We start from the raw sequence: 19,158 nt of genomic DNA, 5'->3' as shown, positions 1-19,158 counted from the left end.
CCGCTTGTGTGTGGGAGCAATGGCGCGCAGCGCGACCGCTGTGCGGTACCTCGGAGAGACTGAAGTATTCTGCCGTCACTGGAGTCTTCTGTTCTTCTAATACTCACCCGGCTTCTTTCTTCTGGCTCTGTGAGGGGGTTGACGGCGCGACTCCGGGAACGAGCAGCTAGGCGAACCAAGTGATCAGACCCTCTGGAGCTAATGGTGTCCAGTAGCCTAAGAAGCAGAGCCTTGAAACTCACAGAAGTAGGTCTGCTTCTCTCCCCTCAGTCCCACGATGCAGGGAGCCTGTTGCCAGCAGGTCTCCCTGAAAATAAGAAACCTAACATAAAGTCTTTTAGAGAAACTCAGGAGAGCTCCCCTAGTGTGTGTCCAGTCTCTCTGGGCACAGAGTCTAACTGGAGTCTGGAGGAGGGGCATAGAGGGAGGAGCCAGTTCACACCCATTCAAAGTCTTATAGTGTGCCCATGTCTCCTGCGGATCCCGTCTATACCCCATGGACCTTTTGGAGTCCCCAGCATCCTCTAGGACGTATGAGAAATTATATTAAATGGCGGCTTTTCAAAACTGATTATCTGTGTTTTGCCAGTAGAAATTAAAACAGCAATACTATAAAGTGCAAAATCAATTGTTTTACACTAATAAATCACGGTTTTAGGTTTTGCAGGCAAAAAAACGATAATCGGAGCGGTTTAGTAAATAAACCCCTTAGTATCAAATTCAACATTGCTACCAGCGTTAATGCTTAGTACACTATGGGCTGTAGTTTCCGACTGGAATAGCTCGGAATGGGTTCCGACCTATTCAATAGGGGCACCTTTTTTCCGACAAGTCGGGAAACCCGACTTGTCGGAATGCTGTCGGAAAGCAGGTGGATCGGCGGAATACCCGCCGATCCACCTGCTGCTGTCGGAAACAAGGCCAAATCCGACAGGTTTTGGCCCCCTTTCCGACAAACTCAATCCGACTTGAAAACAAGTCAGATTGAGGTGAGGAGACGGGGAGTGGTGCAGCGGGCTACGGGGATGAGAGTAGAACTTGTAGTGCCTCCCCCGCCGCCGCAGACATCACTCCCGCTGCCAGCTCCGGCCACCGCTGGAAGCTCCCCCACCGGCCGCTTTACGCTGCTCCCCCCGCTGGCCGCCTCACGATGCTTCCCCCACCGCTGCTGTCAGCGCACCCGGCAGCCTCTGACAGCAGCGGCAGGACAGGACACAGGGAACAGCCAAATTTGTCAGTCGGATTTGGCCGCTCTTTGAATAGGGGTTGTTGGGTCCATTCCGACAACTGCATGTCGGAATGGACCCGACTCTTAATGAATATACCCCTATGGGCTAAATGTAATAGGGTGGAGGAAGATTAAGGTGCGGTAGTTTGTGCAAGAATGCCTGTATTTTTAAAGTGGCAATCATTTACAAGGCAAAACCAGGTTGGATTTGAGAATGCAGTTTCATCTGCTTTAAATGTTCTATGCAAAGTACAAAGTTCTGTTTTCAGTTTTATCAAGCATTTTTCAATTATCATATTAACTGGGAATATAGCTTCATTTTAATTTATTTACATTTTGAAATACTTGAATAGATAGTATAAACACACCTTTATTTCAAACCTCTTCCCTCTCCTCCAGGCAACAAACCTAAACAGTGACATGGTATCACGGTGGCTAGCATTGCTGTCTGGTAAAACTGGGTTTATAGGTTTTTATTCAAAGCAGTGCACTTTGCGCAAAGTGCTTTAGTGCTATTACAGTCTAAAATATACTGATAGCTTAATACTATTATGTGACAAAAGAATTCAGACATGGACAGAAACGGATTTAAGAAACATTGGGGTCTATTCATGAAGCAGTGGAAAGTGAGAATAAGTGAGACAGTGGAGAAGTTGCCTATGGCAATCAATCAGCTGCTCTGTATAATTTTATAGTATGTATTATATAAATGTTACCTCAACACTGAATGGGCAACGTCTCCACTAGCTTACTTCTCCACTCTTCTCACTGCTTCATGAATAGACCCCATTATCTATAGAGTGCTGTGTAAAATTGTGATGCTGTAGAGTTTAAGAATAATAAATTAGAGTACATATTGTTTTAAAAAAGACTTTACTATACATGCACACAACATATACTCAATTGTGGAATACTGTCTTAACGTCTCCATTCCTGAGGCTTTTCTCACCACTATTCTGAGCCTATTTTGGCACTTATTGGGCTAGTCATGTTCCAACATCAATCTCTGTAATCTTTTATGTAATACCCACACAAAGAATACCTTGTTTTCCTTACCAGACTTCACATTTTCAGAAAATACTATTAATACTAAATACTATTAATCTGCTCTGAATTCATCCCATGGCTTGAAAACTTGCAGGATTTCTGTAGTGTACACGTATTGTTTAAAAGATGGGGCAATACTTTTATACGATGCCTCTGAATGTGCAGGTTCCAGTATGGGGGAAATAGGACAGTGAAAGTGCCCTTCCCCCCATCTCTGGTAAACTTAATATTTCCTGTAGTGTAGGATGCAAGTGTCTGGTGATCACCAGACTATTATTACCAATAGGGGCCCCACCTCTTTCTAATGAGTTTCCTTTAATGAATGGAAGCCAAGGTGGCTAAGATTATTATCTGGTGACCACAAAGTCTGAGGCAATGCCATTATTGCAGTGCAGCCTCATCTCCCTCTACCCACCAGTAGTAATCACTGATGGGATCTGATAAGTTATACTCCATTCACATTGCCGGGTCACACCCGTAAGTTGAAAACGGGTCCTTCCCGGGTGTGACCTGGCATTGGACCTGAGCAATGTGAACGGGGTGGCTTCCGACCAGGCAATATGCCAGGTCGGGTTGCCATCCAGGGACGGGGTCAGAGGCGGTATCGGGGGCGGAGGCAGTGTTGGGAGATAAGATCATCTCCAGCGCTACCTCTCCCTATGTTATGAATGGGTGACGGGTCGCATCAACCTGGGTAACCCGTTCACACTGCACCTGACCCAGTAATAACCCTTCTTTATTCCCGGGTTGAATTACCGGGTCAGGCGACCCGGGAATTCAGCAGTGACCAGTTCACACTGCACAGCGGCCCGTGACGACCCGGCAAAATAACGGGTCGATACCGGGTTTTTGGTGCAGAGTGAATGGGGTCTAAGTCAGACTCAACCTTAGCACTTAAGGGCATTCTGTTTAGTGACAAATGTCACATTGCATGCCATGAAGAGAATCTATATAGGAGGCCGGCACACGGGATGCTGGCTTTCACTATACCGACAGCGGCATCCCGTCAGCTGGAATCCCAACTGCAAGGCAGCGAGTCCCCTCGTGGGATCACTGTGCTTGTCACGATTTGGGCCCAGTGGTTATATTCCCACTTGGTGGTGGCGTGGACCCACCTCCCGAGTGGGAAGACGGGGCTGCTGTCGGAATTGCAACCGCCGGCATTTCACTTGCGTCGGTATCCTGAAGCCAGAATCACGACAGCTGGTATATTAACTGCATCCCCCATGAAGGCATCTTGTGGCCACAACTGATATTGCAAGGGTCTGATCAGCTATTCAGGTTGTGCACAAATTGCACAGACACAATGACTAAAGAGTTACAATAAAGCTGATAGGTGACACTGCTCCACACAAAACATAATGTTGCAGATTATCATATAGGGGTCGATTCAATTCGACAACTTATGAATAGCGCCGGGAATTAGAGAAGAATTCCCGACACTTGCGGGTAACTAGCAGCTGAATTGAACAGCGTCGGGAGCTAATTCCCGGCGCTATTCATAAGTTGCTGAATTGAATCGACCCCATAGAGGGAAAAGATTAATGGAATATAAAGATGGTGATTTTTCAAGTGATGACTTGAATTTTGGATGGCGCCAGTAACCCAGCACCTCACATACCAGCTAAGAGTCTTTTATTCATAAATTCTTTATTTTGGAATTCTTGAATTTGAGGAGACAACATATAAGAACACTGCAGTATCATATTCACTAAATACAAAAATAAATGTTTTATTTTAGTATTTACAAATTCAAACTCAATAATTATCAAATTTGCCAACATGTACAGTACATACAAGATGTCAAAAAACAAAAACAAAGACACACTCAACAAACCACATATAAGGAGGAAAAGACAAGACAATGGATGGAGGTGATGGGAAAGTACGGGGTTGGAGGGAAACAGGTAAAATAAGAAACTAAAAAGGCACAATGATCTATGAAGGCATAATTACTGTAAATAGATACATTTACATCTGGAGGTACTAGGGTTTTGTATGAAGTAGAAGACTTAAACTCCATCCAACTAAACCAAGTAGCAACAAAATAGGAGTTCTTCTCTAGGGCTGTGTGAAAGACATCCTCCATGTTCATCTAAAAGGCCAATCGTTGGCACCACTCCCAATTCGAGGAGGCCACCACTGATCGCCAACAAACTGAAATAACTGCTCTTGCTGAATTATTCATATGTTTAAGAAGGGACTCTATATATCTTGATAAGCGGATGTCTGAATATGAAAGTAACCAAGTCAGCGCAGGCCGGGACAAACACTCAGCACTAGCACTGCTTTGCATGAAATGGCTGCCTCAATACGGGCACACCCACGATTCTCCACTGGGGCTGACAAAGCTCTGCTTGCTCCCTCTCTGCATAATCTGGAAGCCAGGCAGCAAAATCTAGGGGCCATGGCAACCTGGCCCCTGGGATTTATCGAGGCCTTCCCTTGCATACAGGTCTAGCTTGCAATATTTGTTACAGATTTCTGCGCTTAAATGTCACGTCAGCAGCTGAAATGAATCGCCAACTTGTTGAGGTGTTCGGTGGGTGATAACCTCATGAAACCGAAACAGGTTTGGGCTTGCTGCGCTGCCTTTGGTCGACGTACTTGGCCCGCCTGATCGTTGCTCATCTTGAACGATTGTCCTGCTGTTATCAAAGGCAGTGCAGCAAACCCAACCCTGTTTCCGTGACATGACGTTATCACAGTTCACCTCTACAAGCTGGCGATGAATTTCAGATGCTGATGTGCCCTTTAGATGCAGAAATCTGATCACACTATGCATCTCAGTATTTGACCATGTTTCTGCCAGCCCCGTCATCTTACAACTGATGTTGAGACAGTATGACTGATACGAGTCACAGTCTAATGGCCGTGAGGGGAAGTAATAATCTACATGCTCTGGCCTTGTCGAGAAATTAGGATGAAAGAAAGAACATTACACATGTGATAAGTCTTGTTATTCTACTTATTAAACCTCCCACGTTCATAAAACTTTTACGTTTTTGCATAAATACAATGGCACGGAATATGCAACACAAAAAAAAACATGACAAAACCTTTACTTACAAGGCTTGCAGTACTCATACGGAATGCACGTTTACTTATAACTTTCACGGCTACTTTCTTGCATGTTGACTTTTCAAAAGCCAGTTTGACTTCTCCACAAGCCCCGCTAATATAATAGGAAAAAACTGACTTAGCACAGAACTCATAATAATAGCCCACTGCAAAATAGTTTATATAACAATTTACTAATATACTCCTTCCCCATTATTATACATACTACAGCTTACCTAATTTAGTATTGACAGGTACAATAAAGGATGAGGAAACCTTTGTAGTCTTAACAGCTTGCCAGTAAAGGTATGAATGATTAAATCAAAATGCTAGCACTGCTATAAAACAAAATGAAAACAAAACACAAGGGGGCATATGTAATAGGGTCCAAGATTGCCGGAGGTGCCTATGGGGTCAATGCATTGAAATAATCCAATTTTAAATTTCCAGTTGGCTTGGCCTTTTGTGGTCAATCACACACGGACATAGCTGGTAAGGAGTTGATGCAACATTTTGTGCACAAATTATTTTTGACAGACTGAGGCATATGTAACAGTGTCCGAGTTTGCCAGAAGTGCAAGATGCCGGGCCGATCTCTGACTTTTTTTTTAAAGTGGCAATCACTTACAAAGCATGGTTTTGCCTTGTAAATGATTGCCACTTTTAAATAAAAACGTCCGCACCGTTACATATGCCCCAATCTGTCAAAAATAATTTGTGCAGAATATTTTGCCACAACGCCTTACCAGATATGTCAGTGTGTGTGACTGACCACAAAAGGCCAAGCCACCTGGAAATTCAAAGCTGGATTACTTCAATGGATTGACCCCATAAATTACATGTAACTGGCTAAAGGGAGTTCTTTCTTCAGTCTCGATGAATATAAGGGGGATGCGTTTGGCATCACAGCAGTCGGGATGACGGCAGTCATGTGACCGATGCCGGAATCTCGACACCCCTCAAAAGACTGGCGCCGGGACACCGACAGCTGCCACCCCGAAAGTGAGTATAGGGGAGGATAGGGTTCGGATGGGGGAAGATTAGTGTTAAGCAGTAGGACGGGGGGTGGGGGGTTGGTTAGCTGCAGCCAACACCCCCGGAGGGTTAGGGTAGGGGGATAAATTACTTACCCTCGACCGGTGTCGGGATTCTCACTGTCAGGATGCCACGGTCGTGGCATGCACTAAAAAGTAGTGATGAGCGGATTCGGTTTTACTCGGTTCTCAAAACCGAATCTTATTGGCTATCCAAAACACGTGACATCAGTGAGTCAATAAGATTCGGTTTTGAGAACCGAGTAAAACCGAATCCGCTCATCACTACTAAAAAGACACATACTGTAGGGCTGATTCTGAGTTGGAAGTAATGCAGATAACAACAAGTAACTTTTTACCTTGGTAAATGACATGCTAAGCTCTAGGTGGGGCAGATATAAAATGTGCAGAGAGATGTAGAATTTGGGAAGGGCACGACCAAACTCAAATCTAAATTGTTCTGTAAAAACAAAGCTGTCCAGTATTTGTGGGCTACTTTAAAAGAAGCCACTGTTTACCCTGCATGCCACAACAAAAAAACTCCCCTTGTATTGCAACACGGTTTGTCCAGGTGCACAGTTACTTGCTCTTTTTTTATTTACTCGCCGCACAGAATCAGGCCCATAGTAGATAGTAACATTAAGCCTATACAAAGTAACAGTGGGACTGGGAGGGTGATTAAAAACAAATATTGTTCAAATGTCAATTTTAAATTAGGTAATCAAAATTCTGTACATATTTACATTACAAAAACAGCATTTCAGAGCTATTCAGGAAGTCCAACAGCAGTGAAACAAGCTTAAGAGAACCAGTGTCAGCCAAGGACTGCACTTAGACAATGCCAAATCACTATAAAGCTCCGTACACACACAGAGATGTGTGCTGAGCGTTCTAGCACAGACCGCTCAGCACACATCTCCCCCCCCACTCAGCACACAGCGCGATGTGTGCTGAGCGAGGGGGAATGGCGGGTGGCGCTCACTTGCCAAATCTAGAGTCATCGATAGCAACGTGCAGGGCCGCGCATCGCTATGGGCATTCACGCAGAGAGATCAGTGCTTAATTTCTAAGCAATCTAGTCAGATTGCTTAAAATTTAAGTACGGATGTTTCCATGTGTACCCCCCTTAAGGCTGATACGCTGATCACAATTAATGATAAATTAGTGCTATCCAGACATAGTTTCAATGGTTTTTGTACATATTCTTTACCCACCTTCCAATTGTTTTTGACATAATATATTTGTCTCTAAATTCCACTGGATAAACTGACTGATCATCTACCAATAAATCTGTAAATACAAAAACTGAAAACAATCCCAAGTAAGTATAAATATTTAATGATGTAAAATAACATTATAAAAATATAGGAAAAATAGTTGAAAAAAACCCCCCAAACATACACAAAATAAGCAGGTATTTAAAACTGTAGGTGTAGTGCACAAAATTACAGTCACACACTAAATTCAGGATTTGCTACTTATTGAAGTCCACTACATCATGAAAGTGCAATCAACACATCTCATAGCTAGGAAAAATTAGTCTGAAAGAGTAACATTACATTAGGGTACAACAAGCTCAAATAGCACAGCTCCTAATACCACAAACATCAAGTGTGCCCACAGGAAGTCTGAGGCAAGAACTATTTTCATGGTTTGCAAAAAAAAAAAAGAAAAAAAAAATACGCTGTTATACTAATCTCATCCCTGTTAGCTCAGTTTATAAAAAAAACAAAAAAAAAACAGTCCAATGACACCATCGAGAGGTTGGCGTTATCTAACTACACACCATGTACTCAGTGTGATTTGACGGATAACCTCGGACCAACCCATGACTAATACAAATACTTTGAAATAAATGGGTCATGAGACAAGACAATTGTGAGAACTAGTATTAATACTTGAATTTATAGATGCAGCGAAACTTTGCAGAGGAACAGACTGTTTTTTGGAGGTACATCATTTCAGTGAATAGTTGAGATTTGCATTTGGCTCACCATTCCATTGCGTTGCCATTTCACAAATAAACAGATACAGGACAACCACGATCAATTTATTCTACTTTGTGACAAGGTAGGAATAGGGATAGGACTAGCGGTATCCGGTCTTTAGGTCGACAGTAAGTAGGTCGACATGACAAAAGGTCGAGATGAGTTTTTCACATTTTTTTTTTTCTTTTTCATACTTTACGATCCACGTGGACTACAATTGGGAACCACACACAGGACTAGCATAGTAGAGCATTGCATGAGTAATAAATACTGCACATTAAATAAATATCAAAATTATTATTAATAGTACTGACTATTTTCTTCTTTTTTTTGCGCAAGGTGAGGGTAGGAATAGGGAATAGAACTAGCGTAGGAGAGCATTGTATGAGTAATAAAAACAGCACACGAACTAAATATCAGAATTATTATTACTAGTAATGGCTATTTACTTTCCTTTTTTTATTTGGACACAGGATACTTGCTAATATTACACTCCTAATGTATTGATCACTGTGAGAACTGCTCTCTCCTGTTAAGTTTAGAACTGATCTTTCACATACTTAATAAGCGGGTCTCTGTAGTCAGTCACACCCAGCTTGCATGCCAGATCAGGACAGAATAGGGATGAGGTAAATAAGAGGAAAATCATTACATGGCAATTAAACTCATAACGTCTGTGGAACAAGCTTGTGAAACTGTGAAGGCTATAATGTAGTGTCCTGTTGGCACAAGCTCAAAAGCACAGCATTTGAACATAAAACAAGATAGGTAGTCTTCACGCTAGGCAGTTTTAGTAGGGTGCCAAGCCCTTCACGATTTGTAAACAGCAAAATGCACCCTGCCCTTTAAGCCGTACTCTGCTAAAACAGCCTGCCCAGGGGCCGTGCTGCCGTCACGTGAATAGATCTACTCACATTAAGGGGAGAGCTGTTCGCATTAGTGTGTGTGTGTGTGTGTGTGTGTGTGTATATATACACACACACAGTGCATCTGGAAAGTATTCACAGCGCTTCACTCTTTCCACATTTTGTTATGTTACAGCCTTATTACAAAAGGAATAAATTCATTTTTCCCCTTAAAATTCTACATACAATACCCGATAATGACAACATGAAAAAGTTTGATATTTTTGCAAATTTATTAAAAATAAAAAACTAAGAAATCACATGTACATAAGTATTTAGATAATTTCTAAACTTAACAGGAGAGAGCAGTTCTCATTGTCATTATGGGGTATTGTGTGTAGAATTTTGAGGGGAAAAAATGAATTTATTCCATTTTGGAATAAGGCTGTAACATAACAAAATGTGGAAAAAGTGAAGCGCTGTGAATACTTTCCGGATGCAGAGGGCTGACGAAGTGATCCATGAAACGCATAGGGACGTGCCCTGTCTGACGTGAACATGCTGCCTGGGTCTGGTCTTTGCGTTGCACATGCGTGAAGTGTCCTGACGAGCCGCGGTTTGGTACATGATCCCTGGTGGCCCGATGAATGGTCCCAGCGCAGGAGCGGTGTTCCAGGTTGTCATGGAGAATATATGTATACATCATGTGGCAACCAGTCCACAGGGTTGAGAAACATTGTTTTACCTGGATATTATACCTTGTCGGGGGGTGGGGTGTGTGTGTGTGTGTGTGTGTGTCTGTGTGTGTTGTGTATCCCGGCACTCCTCCAATGTATAACATGCTCCGGTGCACTACTTAGGTTAGTTAACCCTTTGTATCGTTGACGGAGATGAGGCGGCACTCAGGAGACGACCATCATACGCAGAAAGGTGTACTTTTATTCTAATACAAGTACACCGTTCTGCGTATGATGGTCGTCTCCTGAGTGCCGCCTCATCTCCGTCCTACTAGATTATATATATATATATGGCACTCCTGGCTTGAACAAAGAGGCGAGACGCTTGTAGTTCAATTAACGTTTCAGTTGTTAAACTGTCATCAGAATCTGATTCTGATGACAGTTTTACAACTGAAACGTTAATTGAACTACAAGCGTCTCGCCTCTTTGTTCAAGCCAGGAGTGCCGCACCTTTGGGGAGGTATCGTATTATTTGTGAGGGCACCGGCTGCTATTGTTATTATATAAGCGAGTGCCAGTCCTTGGGCTGTGTATATATATATATATGGGGAACAACCTTAAATTATTATTTTATATAATAAGGCGACATGTGGGACAATGCAATTGAACAGGTAACGGGGGCATGTGGCATAACTTAATTAAATCACACATTAAATATAATACAGGACAGGGGGCACACATTAGCTAAATACTGCCACCCACTGCCTCTCCCTGCCACCCTCTGATCCTGCATGTCACTCACTGCTTTCCCCTGCTTCTCTGTGTCACTCACTGCCTCCCCAGTCACCGTCTCTCATTGTTTTAAAATAAATTGCAACAGAATGGTACAGACAAAGATTGCAGATATATAGCCTTCGTTTGGGGAAAGAAAAGAAGACTCTTTTTTGGGGCACTCTTATTTATATAAACCTGTACAGAAAAACTGCTGTTATAAATAAAACATAACTTTTATTAGATATTAAAATGACTGAGATTGTGTTTGATCATCAAAAGTGCAGCAGTGAAAATATGTCCTGCAAATTACTTGGGTATAGAATTACTTCCCAAAAAAAGTTGGGTATAGAATTAATCCCAAAGTGGGTATTAAAGTTAATGGAGCCCACTAATTTTCATATTCTCTACACAACTCCATTACCATGAACCCATATTAATATGGGTTTTATTTGAAAAATCCTTAGCGGTAATGATTGGTACAGGATACATTAACATTAACAATCCTAAATGTCAAGGTGCATTAAGCACTACCTATAGAATTTCTTCCTCAATTATTAAGTGGCTCTTATCCCGGTTGCCAATCTTTCAGGTATAAGAAACCAGTTGTAATCAAATCAAACTCACGTATGGGGAATTCTCAGAGTGTGGTTGAATGACAACACTGATACAAATGTATTCCAATTTTATATACACACAAATTACTATATTGGATTACAATTAGGATTTATGAGGAAAGCACCAGCTGTTTATATTAACATAAACCATTTTACCTGCAGCCTGATGTGTTAATTTAAATCAAGTTTGAGCAAAAAATCATATGTAGGTTTCAAATATGTGATTGGTACCCTCAAGCTGTGGGGACAGCTAAATTTATGTTATACTCTAAGCAATATGCTGTGCCCTTGTTATTACAATTAATGATTGGTTGTTCACACATTCCTACAAGGTATAGGGATTTTTTTGCAACAATCATCAAATTGAATCCAAATATTCATACTTTTTCCGGGTATTTATACCCAATATTTGTCAAAGGAGACAGCAATATTTTGTACTTAGGCGAATAAATGGTGTCCTTTGCTGTAACACTTCACCCGTAGGTTACTCACGCACGAAATAAGTATAACCAATTGAGTGCTCTAAGAGTATATTGAAATCACATGAATTAGCACCAGGCTGATAAGGAAAAGACAGACCAAAAACCAAGCCACAAAACCTTTTCTTGTGCTCTATAGAGAGATATATGGTATACCTCCGTTGTTATAACCGCCGATATGTTGTTCAGTCACATCCAAGATAGGAGATTTTCTCATAACATACAGCCACTGTATGAAAAAACAGGTCATATGTATCTGAGGCGTCTGCATTCACACATAATTGTATATAATGATGATTGAACTAAATAGTGTTAAGTGCGAAAACCTGCGGGAATCATTAGTGGCATTTTGCGGGAGGCACATTCCCACATATCAAATAGACACAAAATGTTGATTACGTCTCCTCAATTACACGTAATCACAAAGAACATATATTGAATAACTTAGATACCAGTTTAAATCATTACAATACATCATGTGGTCAGGCTATAGTCATATTAGCATATGTATGTGTATGAAAATTCCCAAAATACGAGAGAGAAAGAAACCAGTGAAAGAACCTGTTACTTCTGCTGTCGTTCCTTCTTGATTTACCTGCGCCTATGGTAATCAGCGGAGGGAAGATGAGAGAGTAAGACAGGAAAATTAACTGATTTAGAAGGAAGAAGGGTGCCGTTCTGCTGTTCCCGTTAGAGCGCATACGGCTACCTGGTGTCCAGGGACATTGCAGGAAGCCGCAGCGCAATGCAGGAATGAGAGTTGGCTAAATAAGTACCAAATCACAGGAAATCAACAGATTGAGTGTGTAGAGAAAAACCCGTATCACGGGCGTATGAGCTCACGGGCCTCCCACTGGCAGAACGCGTTTCACTCGTAAGCTTGTTCACATCCTGTCACATGCAGCTTCCTATATATAGCCTTCACAGGGGGTATAAACTTTATATTCGCATGAATGTATAAAAAAAAAAAACAACACATGCACATCGCATCAGCAGTCACTTCACTTCTGTTTTGTGCTTCTGCATTGCTACTGTACATGGGCCATCTGCTGACTATGCATGAGGTGGCCCTTCTGCAATAACTTGCTGGAGACCTGTAATAATATTTTATGTCAGATGGAGTCGGAGAGAAAAGTTTCAGATGCCCTGATTTATAGAAACAGATTTATCATACTGTTCTCAAAGGCTGCAGTATGCTGCCATCTTGTGGGCAATCCTAAATATCTACTGTATATTATAGCAGAGGTTCCCAAACTGTGTGCCGTGGCTCCCTGGGGTGCCTCGGGACACTTGCAGGGGTGCCCTGGGTTGGTGGTCCAGGACCAATTCAAATTATTCATGGTCAATATAATAGGCAAAACCAGTGCTGGTGGCTGCCAGTCATAAAATATGTGGCCAAACAGAAGCATATCTTGTCCCTCACCACACAACTGACCCTAAGGATGACATATAAACTAGAGATGAGCGGGTTCGGTTCCTCGGAATCCGAACCCGCCCGAACTTCATGTTTTTTTTCACGGGTCCGAGCGACTCGGATCTTCCCGCCTTGCTCGGTTAACCCGAGCGCGCCCGAACGTCATCATGACGCTGTCGGATTCTCGCGAGACTCGGATTCTATATAAGGAGCCGCGCGTCGCCGCCATTTTCACACGTGCATTGAGATTGATAGGGAGAGGACGTGGCTGGCGTCCTCTCCATTTAGATTAGAAGAGAGAGAGTGAGATTGATTTGAGACAGAGACACTTGATTTACTGGAGCTTAGGAGTACTGTAGAGAGTGCAGAGTTTAGTAGTGACTGACCACAGTGACCACCAGACAGTGCAGTTTTATTTAATATAATCCGTTCTCTGCCTGAAAAAAACGATACACAGTGACTCAGTCACATACCATATCTGTGTGCACTGCTCAGCCCAGTGTGCTGCATCATCTATGTATATATCTGACTGTGCTCACACAGCTTATAATTGTGGGGGAGACTGGGGAGCAGTGCCAGTTATAGGTTATAGCAGGAGCCAGGAGTACATATTATTAAAATTAAACAGTGCACACTTTTGCTGCAGGAGTGCCACTGCCAGTGTGACTGACCAGTGACCTGACCACACTGACCACCAGTATAGTTAGTAGTATACTATATTGTGATTGCCTGAAAAAGTTAAACACTCGTCGTGTGACTTGTGTGGTGGTTTTTTTTTTATTCTATAAAAAACTCATTCTGCTGACAGACAGTGTCCAGCAGGTCCGTCATTATATAATATATACCTGTCCGGCTGCAGTAGTGATATATATATATTTTTTATATCATTATTTATCATCCAGTCGCAGCAGACACAGTACGGTAGTTCACGGCTGTAGCTACCTCTGTGTCGGCACTCGGCAGTCCATCCATAATTGTATACCACCTACTTGTGGTTTTTTTTTCTTTCTTCTTTATACATACATACTACATCTCTTTATCAACCAGTCTATATTAGCAGCAGACACAGTACAGTAGTCCACGGCTGTAGCTACCTCTGTGTCGGCACTCGGCAGTCCATCCATAATTGTATACCACCTACCCGTGGTTTTTTTTTTCTTTCTTCTTTATACATACATACTACATCTCTTTATCAACCAGTCTATATTAGCAGCAGACACAGTACAGTACGGTAGTCCACGGCTGTAGCTACCTCTGTGTCGGCACTCGGCAGTCCGTCCATAATTGTATACCACCTACCCGTGGTTTTTTTTTCTTTCTTCTTTATACATACATACTACATCTCTTTATCAACCAGTCTATATTAGCAGCAGACACAGTACAGTAGTCCACGGCTGTAGCTACCTCTGTGTCGGCACTCGGCAGTCCATCCATAATTGTATACCACCTACCCGTGGTTTTTTTTTCTTTCTTCTTTATACATACATACTACATCTCTTTATCAACCAGTCTATATTAGCAGCAGACACAGTACAGTACGGTAGTCCACGGCTGTAGCTACCTCTGTGTCGGCACTCGGCAGTCCGTCCATAATTGTATACCACCTACCCGTGGTTTTTTTTCTTTCTTCTTTATACATACATACTACATCTCTTTATCAACCAGTCTATATTAGCAGCAGACACAGTACAGTACGGTAGTCCACGGCTGTAGCTACCTCTGTGTTGGCACTCGGCAGTCCGTCCATAATTGTATACCACCTACCCGTGGTTTTTTTTTCTTTCTTCTTTATACATACTACATCTCATTATCAACCAGTCTATATTAGCAGCAGACACAGTACGGTAGTCCACGGCTGTAGCTACCTCTGTGTCGGCACTCGGCAGTCCATCCATAATTGTATACCACCTACCCGTGGTTTTTTTTTCTTTCTTCTTTATACATACTACATCTCATTATCATCCAGTCTATATTAGCAGCAGACACAGTACAGTACGGTAGTCCACGGCTGTAGCTACCTCTGTGTCGGCACTCCGTCCATAATTGTATACCACCTACCCGTGTTTTTTTTTTCTTTCTTCTTTATACATACTACATCTCATTATCAACCAGTCTATATTAGCAGCAGACACAGTACGGTAGTCCACGGCTGTAGCTACCTCTGTGTCGGCACTCGGCAGTCCATCCATAATTGTATACCACCTACCCGTGGTTTTTTTTTCTTTCTTCTTTATACATACATACTACATCTCATTATCATCCAGTCTATATTAGCAGCAGACACAGTACAGTACAATAGTCCACGGCTGTAGCTACCTCTGTGTCGGCACTTGGCAGTCCATCCATAATTGTATACTAGTATCCATCCATCTCCATTGTTTACCTGAGGTGCCTTTTAGTTGTGTCTATTAAAATATGGAGAACAAAAATGTTGAGGTTCCAAAATTAGGGAAAGATCAAGATCCACTTCCACCTCGTGCTGAAGCTGCTGCCACTAGTCATGGCCGAGACGATGAAATGCCAGCAACGTCGTCTGCCAAGGCCGATGCCCAATGTCATAGTACAGAGCATGTCAAATCCAAAACACCAAATATCAGTAAAAAAAGGACTCCAAAACCTAAAATAAAATTGTCGGAGGAGAAGCGTAAACTTGCCAATATGCCATTTACCACACGGAGTGGCAAGGAACGGCTGAGGCCCTGGCCTATGTTCATGGCTAGTGGTTCAGCTTCACATGAGGATGGAAGCACTCAGCCTCTCGCTAGAAAACTGAAAAGACTCAAGCTGGCAAAAGCACCGCAAAGAACTGTGCGTTCTTCGAAATCCCAAATCCACAAGGAGAGTCCAATTGTGTCGGTTGCGATGCCTGACCTTCCCAACACTGGACGTGAAGAGCATGCGCCTTCCACCATTTGCACGCCCCCTGCAAGTGCTGGAAGGAGCACCCGCAGTCCAGTTCCTGATAGTCAGATTGAAGATGTCAGTGTTGAAGTACACCAGGATGAGGAGGATATGGGTGTTGCTGGCGCTGGGGAGGAAATTGACCAGGAGGATTCTGATGGTGAGGTGGTTTGTTTAAGTCAGGCACCCGGGGAGACACCTGTTGTCCGTGGGAGGAATATGGCCGTTGACATGCCTGGTGAAAATACCAAAAAAATCAGCTCTTCGGTGTGGAAGTATTTCACCAGAAATGCGGACAACATTTGTCAAGCCGTGTGTTCCCTTTGTCAAGCTGTAATAAGTAGGGGTAAGGACGTTAACCACCTCGGAACATCCTCCCTTATACGTCACCTGCAGCGCATTCATAATAAGTCAGTGACAAGTTCAAAAACTTTGGGCGACAGCGGAAGCAGTCCACTGACCAGTAAATCCCTTCCTCTTGTAACCAAGCTCACGCAAACCACCCCACCAACTCCCTCAGTGTCAATTTCCTCCTTCCCCAGGAATGCCAATAGTCCTGCAGGCCATGTCACTGGCAATTCCGACGAGTCCTCTCCTGCCTGGGATTCCTCCGATGCATCCTTGCGTGTAACGCCTACTGCTGCTGGCGCTGCTGTTGTTGCTGCTGGGAGTCGATGGTCATCCCAGAGGGGAAGTCGTAAGCCCACTTGTACTACTTCCAGTAAGCAATTGACTGTACAACAGTCCTTTGCGAGGAAGATGAAATATCACAGCAGTCATCCTGCTGCAAAGCGGATAACTGAGGCCTTGACAACTATGTTGGTGTTAGACGTGCGTCCGGTATCCGCCGTTAGTTCACAGGGAACTAGACAATTTATTGAGGCAGTGTGCCCCCGTTACCAAATACCATCTAGGTTCCACTTCTGTAGGCAGGCGATACCGAGAATGTACACGGACGTCAGAAAAAGACTCACCAGTGTCCTAAAAAATGCAGTTGTACCCAATGTCCACTTAACCACGGACATGTGGACAAGTGGAGCAGGGCAGGGTCAGGACTATATGACTGTGACAGCCCACTGGGTAGATGTATGGACTCCCGCCGCAAGAACAGCAGCGGCGGCACCAGTAGCAGCATCTCGCAAACGCCAACTCTTTCCTAGGCAGGCTACGCTTTGTATCACCGCTTTCCAGAATACGCACACAGCTAAAAACCTCTTACGGCAACTGAGGAAGATCATCGCAGAATGGCTTACCCCAATTGGACTCTCCTGTGGATTTGTGGCATCGGACAACGCCAGCAATATTGTGTGTGCATTAAATATGGGCAAATTCCAGCACGTCCCATGTTTTGCACATACCTTGAATTTGGTGGTGCAGAATTTTTTAAAAAACGACAGGGGCGTGCAAGAGATGCTGTCGGTGGCCAGAAGAATTGCGGGACACTTTCGGCGTACAGGCACCACGTACAGAATACTGGAGCACCACCAAAAACTACTGAACCTGCCCTGCCATCATCTGAAGCAAGAAGTGGTAACGAGGTGGAATTCAACCCTCTATATGCTTCAGAGGTTGGAGGAGCAGCAAAAGGCCATTCAAGCCTATACAATTGAGCACGATATAGGAGGTGGAATGCACCTGTCTCAAGTGCAGTGGAGAATGATTTCAACGTTGTGCAAGGTTCTGATGCCCTTTGAACTTGCCACACGTGAAGTCAGTTCAGACACTGCCAGCCTGAGTCAGGTCATTCCCCTCATCAGGCTTTTGCAGAAGAAGCTGGAGACATTGAAGGAGGAGCTAACACGGAGCGATTCCGCTAGGCATGTGGGACTTGTGGATGGAGCCCTTAATTCGCTTAACAAGGATTCACGGGTGGTCAATCTGTTGAAATCAGAGCACTACATTTTGGCCACCGTGCTCGATCCTAGATTTAAAACCTACCTTGGATCTCTCTTTCCGGCAGACACAAGTCTGCTGGGGTTGAAAGACCTGCTGGTGAGAAAATTGTCAAGTCAAGCGGAACGCGACCTGTCAACATCTCCTCCTTCACATTCTCCCGCAACTGGGGGTGCGAGGAAAAGGCTCAGAATTCCGAGCCCACCCGCTGGCGGTGATGCAGGGCAGTCTGGAGCGACTGCTGATGCTGACATCTGGTCCGGACTGAAGGACCTGACAACGATTACGGACATGTCGTCTACTGTCACTGCATATGATTCTCTCAACATTGAAAGAATGGTGGAGGATTATATGAGTGACCGCATCCAAGTAGGCACGTCACACAGTCCGTACTTATACTGGCAGGAAAAAGAGGCAATTTGGAGGCCCTTGCACAAACTGGCTTTATTCTACCTAAGTTGCCCTCCCACAAGTGTGTACTCCGAAAGAGTGTTTAGTGCCGCCGCTCACCTTGTCAGCAATCGGCGTACGAGGTTACATCCAGAAAATGTGGAGAAGATGATGTTCATTAAAATGAATTATAATCAATTCCTCCGCGGAGACATTGACCAGCAGCAATTGCCTCCACAAAGTACACAGGGAGCTGAGATGGTGGATTCCAGTGGGGACGAATTGATAATCTGTGAGGAGGGGGATGTACACGGTGATATATCGGAGGATGATGATGAGGTGGACATCTTGCCTCTGTAGAGCCAGTTTGTGCAAGGAGAGATTAATTGCTTCTTTTTTGGGGGGGGTCCAAACCAACCCGTCATATCAGTCACAGTCGTGTGGCAGACCCTGTCACTGAAATGATGGGTTGGTTAAAGTGTGCATGTCCTGTTTATACAACATAAGGGTGGGTGGGAGGGCCCAAGGACAATTCCATCTTGCACCTCTTTTTTCTTTTATTTTTCTTTGCGTCATGTGCTGTTTGGGGAGGGTTTTTTGGAAGGGCCATCCTGCGTGACACTGCAGTGCCACTCCTAGATGGGCCCGGTGTTTGTGTCGGCCACTAGGGTCGCTTATCTTACTCACACAGTCAGCTACCTCATTGCGCCTCTTTTTTTCTTTGCGTCATGTGCTGTTTGGGGAGGGTTTTTTGGAAGGGCCATCCTGCGTGACACTGCAGTGCCACTCCTAGATGGGCCCGGTGTTTGTG

At 43.7% G+C, this 19,158-nt stretch overlaps 1 protein-coding gene across 4 annotated transcripts in view; it reads right to left on the bottom strand.

Annotated features, from left to right (window-relative positions):
* CHEK2 (checkpoint kinase 2) overlaps positions 1 to 19,158 on the bottom strand; it is a 120,240-nt gene that overhangs the window by 69,831 nt on the left and 31,251 nt on the right. For all 4 annotated transcript variants that reach the window (XM_063913169.1, XM_063913167.1, XM_063913170.1 and 1 more), the window contains exons 5-6: positions 7,584 to 7,674; positions 5,345 to 5,450 (exon numbers count right to left, since the gene is read on the bottom strand). In XM_063913169.1, coding sequence (XP_063769239.1) covers positions 5,345 to 5,450; positions 7,584 to 7,674 — 197 coding nt within the window. The remainder of the gene's footprint in view (positions 1 to 5,344; positions 5,451 to 7,583; positions 7,675 to 19,158) is intronic.

The sequence above is a fragment of the Pseudophryne corroboree genome, chromosome 1 (genome assembly GCF_028390025.1).
Source record: "Pseudophryne corroboree isolate aPseCor3 chromosome 1, aPseCor3.hap2, whole genome shotgun sequence".
NCBI classification, from domain to species: Eukaryota; Metazoa; Chordata; class Amphibia; order Anura; family Myobatrachidae; genus Pseudophryne; species Pseudophryne corroboree.
Note: the sequence above shows the minus strand (reverse complement) of the source record. Positions and strands in the feature narration are given on the sequence as shown.